General features: G+C 43.1%; 1 protein-coding gene across 1 annotated transcript in view; it reads left to right on the top strand.

The window, feature by feature from the left end:
- Positions 1 to 1920: 1920 nt before the first annotated feature.
- Positions 1921 to 6000, top strand: part of PLB1 (phospholipase B1) — a 120372-nt gene continuing 116292 nt past the window's right edge. Inside the window, exon 1 of the mRNA XM_074331834.2 lies at positions 1921 to 2563. Within this exon, the coding sequence (XP_074187935.2) occupies positions 2506 to 2563 (58 nt within the window). The 5' untranslated portion in view covers positions 1921 to 2505. The remainder of the gene's footprint in view (positions 2564 to 6000) is intronic.

The following is a 6000-nucleotide window of genomic DNA, read 5'->3' as shown; positions in this document are numbered from 1 at the left end:
GAAATACATATTGTATCACCACATGCAGCTGAAACAAATTTCCCAAAACATTACTTGCCCTTACCAAATGCAATGCCCTCGGATATTTTATATTCTGTTTAATTTTGTTTTAATGGGTTGATCATTCACCAAATTAAATTTATGGCATAATAATGGGTTGTAACCCCCAGTGTGAAGAATAAATCTTCCAAGGCCTGCTCTGCTTTAATCCACAAGGTTGGTCTAGCACCTCCTTGTGGATGCCTGGGTAACAGAAAACACAGCTTTTTCAGTCACCAAGATGCCTGCTGAGCAAGGTGTGCACTGCCATCCTTAAAAGATTTGAATTCATGGGCCTGTGGCTTTCCCAAAAGGAACATCTGCTGATTGTGGTTCAAAACTGAAATTAAGCATCTTCCCTCCTCTAGGACATGTCCTCTTAGGAGATTTTAGCAGCAGAAACCAGAGAACAAAAATGTATAAACAAGTGATGGAGCTTGTCTCTGGCTTTTGATGAGTGTTTTCCGCATTGTTTTCATGGCTGCTTATAGAGCAAACAGATAACAGGTGCTAACAAATGTAAAGAGTCTACACACGCCTGATCAGAGTGTCCAAGGAATATTATTCTCCTACTGCCTCACAGTTCATGCAAATTCCCTGATGCTTTGACAAGACTCAAAGATTTCTCATATCTAAGAGGAAATTCAGTCCTATATCAAAATGCCTCACAAAGGCTCAAAATGTTTTTAAGTCATTTCTCAATTTTTCTAAAAGTAAACGAGGTTAGGTTGGTATGTGTGCCGGCCCCGTTGGGTTCTGGTGGTCATGCAGAAAAGTAGTAAGAGACAGAGGTGAACACGTGGCTTGTAGACGCAGGCTATTTCTGCCCATTTCCCATCATGCTTACCACCCCCACCTCCCACTGGCCTAAGCATGAGCGGGGACCTATGATCTGACCTATGAACACTGATTCAGTCCAAGTAGGTTCAGTATGCTCCTCAAAGCTGCTAGCGGCATAGAGCTGGGTGGACTCCTGACATTTTTAATAGGACAGCAGCTTTGGGTCTTTTATTGTGGGCAGTTTAGTGAAGATACCTTGGTATCAGAGGCTTAGGAGTTCCTATGCCCAAATGGCCTCTGCAGACCTGGCCATGGGGATATTTTCTTCTTCCTTTTCTGTGTGTGCCACTCTGTCAGCTGCTGGGACCAGCCCACAGACTCCTGGTGTGACCTGATACCTCGGTGCTGCCCTGAAGGTGAGCCTTTTTCATGGCTAAATCCGTGGTCACCCACAAGCCACTTTTTTCTGAGCAGATAAAAAAGACAACATTTTAATAATCAGGGAGCCAGGAACAAAGAGCTGCCCACTTAGTCTTCACTTTCTAATCAAGATAACCAAGCTATAACTGTGATTTTAAACATATGAGAAACGTGTCAGCCGATGAAGATCTGAGGTGGGGTAACAGAAACCTGCTGCAGACTCCTAGCTAGATCTCAGAAGGCAGGCTCCCAGCCTTGCTGCCATAAGGGTGGCCCAATGCAAGCATGATTTAAATACATTTGTTCATGTTAACCATAGGCAATTATTCCTTGATATTTGTGTGAAAAAATTTTAATTTCACCCTCAAGGGTATTTTGTCACCCAGGCTTTAAATTCTAGCTCTGCCTGTCCAGTTTAGACCCGGCCCAACATAACAACTGTTTGCCCAAAAGGAAACTGCTGTTTCTGTTGAGTGAATTGCATGACTCACCTCTGGCTTGTCTCTCTCAGACAATAGATGTGTGGTATGCACTTCAGTGCAAAAGGAAACTGCTGATTCTGTTGAGTGAGTTGCATGACTCACCTCTGGCTTGTCTCTCTCAGACTATAGATGTGTGGTATGCACTTCAATGCAACACTTCAGCCCCCCGTGCTTTGGGGGTGGGTGAGAGGGGGCCAGAAGTAAACCTCTCTCCATCATGGAGACCAGGGTACACAGTGGCCCTCCGGAGACAAAGTGGGAACACATTTCACACTAAGAAATCTCATATTCAGAAGAGGCTTCAGGGTTTACAGTTGTTACAACGTACTTTCACTCCTTTCATGGCTTTTATTTCCATAGCTTACATACAGCTAAGAAGCTGAGGCCATGTTAACGGATGTACCTGAGTTCTCACAGCTTTGGCCCATGTGGGATTCCAGCCCCATGCTCCTCTCAGCAGACCAGGCCCCAACACTGGCAATTTCTAGGCACCCACATTCTGGGGGTGGGGGCTGGATGATGCGAGCTGTGTGGGCCTGATCTTAAATGCCTTTGTCTAGAACATGCTACCCATCTTTGACCCATCTATCTTGAGAAATCTCCTGCCTAAATGTTAATATTTATCATTTACAGCTGGCCACTTCCCCCTTTCAAAGGTGAACACAGTAAAATTTATGACAGGCACACTATCAGACAACAGAGGAGCATAAAAGGAGGAAGGTGACAGCCCGTCCATCTGCAGACACGGTTCATCCAAGGCCCACGACACCTGGAGGATTCTGGCATGGGACTGCAACCGCACGTTTTCCTCCCGGGGCTGCTGCTGCTGCTTCTGGGGCAAGGTAAGTCTGCCCTGACTCAGCCCTGCTGCTGCCCCATGTAGCTAAGGCACGGGGCGTGGGAGCAGAATGTGTCCTGTTCATGAGCACAAAATGCACAGGTCAGACCCCATAGGCTGGAGTGCTGAGGTTAAATGCCTAAGGCTGTGGGGTGAGAAAGGTCTCGTATAGGTAAGAAGGGATGGGCAGCAGCTCCATGGTGGGGAGAGAAGCCATGGGTGGAGCGAGTCACAAAGACCTGGATTCTGGTTTTCTGTGCTGTGTGGTCTTGGGCAAGCACTACATCCCTGGAGGATGATTTTTCTCATTCTTCACATGGAAATACTACTACTACGGACCATTTGATTGTTACTGTTTATGGGCGTGGTGTTGTTTTTACTGAAAGGACAGAGGAAGGTGGATTTTAGGATAATAAATTCTAGGATTGCCCACATTCATTCGTGATATTGACCCTGATGGAAAAGAGTGGGCTACCTGCCAGAACTTTGGGGTTCTCCTGACAATAATAATCAGGAGAAGATTGTGCCTTTGCCATGATCCCTCTCTGTCCCTCTTCACCTGACTCTGGCTCTTTCCTCCTCCCTTTGTTTAGAAAGGCAGAATCTTTTACACTCAGAAGGACCTTAAAGATGATTTTATTTAGCCTCTCCCCCAAATGAAAGAACTGGGCCCAGAGTGGGAAAGCAGTTGCCCTAAAGCGTCCAGAGGGAAAGAAGGAGGTTATGGAACAGAGGCCTGGGCCTGGCTGTCGTCCATGCACCAGTCCTGCTGCTGACCATAGACAACTCAATTGCTCTCTCTGAGTCTAGGGAGTGTGTTGTGTGCAAGGTGGGGGGCTGCAAGTTGGGAGGATTGAGGTGGGGGTGCAAATGGGGAGGACTGAGATAATGCCTGCTATACCCACTGCACAGAGTGATTGCATTTTCCTGATTGCTAATGAGACCGAGGAGCTTTAAACAAAAAATGTTTGTTGACCATTTGAATTCCTCTTTTGTGAAGTTCCTGTTCAAGTGTGTTTCCATCTTTCTATGGGTTTGTCCTTTTCCATTGATTTTTAGGAGTTTTTCCTACATGCCTTGCACTTGCTGTTCGTTGGTTATAAATAGGGCAGATATCATCTACTCTGAGGCTTGTCTTTCCACTCTCTTTATAGACTTTAGATGAGCATAACTATTAATTTGGGGGGGGGGAATGAAGATGAAGACCATTCAAATGAGAATACATGGGGGCCATTTATTCAGAGGTTGCTATAGCAAGCGGATCGGCCACTATCACTTGTATTGGGCAGACATTCCAAGGCAGGCAAGCGAGTGGGAAAGCTTGAGAGTGAAAAGTGGAAGGCTTCAGGTGCACTCTGGTTGGAGGTTGTTGCCATGGGGAAGCTGGAGGCCGGCTAACTAGAAGCCAGGCCTCTTAAGCGATTCATTTCGGGAACATATCTAGCTCTCTTTGGTTGGTCCTAAGTGGGAAGCTGCAGTCATGGACCGAGGCTGAGTTCTGCAGGGGCAGTGACTGGGCTTTCTAGACTGGCTGCTGCAGATGTGTAGGTGGGTCAGAGTTCTGTGGTCATCTACCGTCTGGCAGTCATCTGGTTGTATATTCAGGCTCTCTATTTCTAAAGTTTTTAATCTGTTCCTTCTTGGTTTGTGCTCTTTGTCTCATTTAAGAACTCCTTTCCTGCCTTGCGGTCATGAAGCTATCATCCTATATTTCCTTCTAAAAACTTTATACATTTGTTTTTCTCCTTTGGGGTTTTAATACATCTAGGATTGACTTTCATGACTTGTGTAAGAGAGGAAGCCAATTGTCGTGCGGGGTATCAGGTGGGGTCTCTGCTTCCGCTCCCCACGTAAGAACGCAGGATATGGCTAAGCCAAAAAGGAACATCACAGAGCCATAGGCAGGGGAGTCATACTACTATGGTCTCACTGGAGGCTGGGTTCACACGACGTGCGACCTGCTGTCCGCTTTGCGACTCTCCTCTACTCTTCTCTTCTCTACTCTCCTCGACTCTCCTCTCTCCTCCGTAGCTGTGGCGGTTATATTAGTGGCCAATGGCTCAATGGTTACAGCTGACGCCCAACTAGCCACAGCTGACGGCCATCTACTACCCAAGCCAGCACCCTTCCATATGAGGCTGAGAGCCTGGAAACTGCTCTCTGGGGCTCTGTCCCCACACCAATTATTTATAATTATTTTCATGCAGACACATAACTACTGAATAATTGTTTATTCACTGCTCTGAAAGGCCACCTCTGTTTATATATAAAGGATTCATATATGCTTGTATCTGTTTCAGACTGTTTTACTTTATTAATCCATTTTTCTATCCCTGTGCTAATAGCACATTGTCTTAATTCAATAGCTTTATAGCTTTTATGATTTGGGAAAAGAAGTCTATTTTTTTTCTCTTTTAGGACTGACTTGGCTTTGAACTTCCATTTAAATTTTACTATCAGTTTGTCAAGTTCTACCAAAAAAAAAAAAAAAGCTGTTTGATTTTGATAGAAATTGAATTCTATGAACTAAGTTGGGGAAAATAGACATGGTTACAATATTGAGTCTTTCAAACCATGAGCATGTGCTGAGATCTTTAATGTATCTCAAAGTTTTATCAGTTTCTTTGTTAAGGTCTTGCATATGTTTTGCTCAAGTTATTCTTAGGTATATGATATTTTTACATGATAAATGATTTAAACATTTTTATTTTGAAAATGTTATGATACATAGAAATAAAATTGATTTTTATATATTGATTTTGAACCCAATTAAACGTACACATTTTAATGTTATCTATATATTCTTTTGGATGTTCTACATACATAAGCCTGCCAATAATGACAGTTTTGTTTCTTTTCAATCTGTGTGATTTGTGTACCTTTTCTTGCTTTGGCCTTGCTGTGCTGGCTGTGCTTCCATGACAATGTTTCACAGAAGTGATGGTTGGAGGTATTCTTATTCCCAAGTGCAAAAGAAAAGTATTTAATGTTTTATCATAAAGTATGGTGTTTTGCTACCAGCTTTTCTGTAGTTACTCTTTATGAAACAAAGAAAGTTCTATTGTATTCCTAATTTGCTAAGAGGGTGTTGTTGTTTTTTTAAAGTCATGAGTTGATGTTGAATTTTATCTGATACTTTTTCTGCACTTATTAAAATGACTGTATGACTTACTCCTGCAATCGTCTAATGTGATGAATTAAATTAGTTGATTTTTTATTTTGTTTATTTTTTCAGTCTTTGCTTATTAGATTTACCAAACACCACACATTGCATTTAATTGTCCTGCCTCTTCAATCTCTTTTAATCTAGGATAATTCTTTAGACTTTTTGTTTGTTTATTCCTTTCTTTTGTGTCATTGAAAAATGTAAGCTGGCTTTTGTCGCATGCACTTCAATTTGGATTCGTCCAAACTGTCTCTTTATTGATAGAATCAGAGTAA

This window comes from Rhinolophus sinicus, chromosome 2, assembly GCF_057876585.1.
Source record: "Rhinolophus sinicus isolate RSI-liver-muscle chromosome 2, RSI-T2T, whole genome shotgun sequence".
NCBI classification, from domain to species: Eukaryota; Metazoa; Chordata; class Mammalia; order Chiroptera; family Rhinolophidae; genus Rhinolophus; species Rhinolophus sinicus.
The sequence above is the reverse complement of the archived record's forward strand: the minus strand, read 5'-3'. Positions and strand labels throughout refer to the sequence as shown.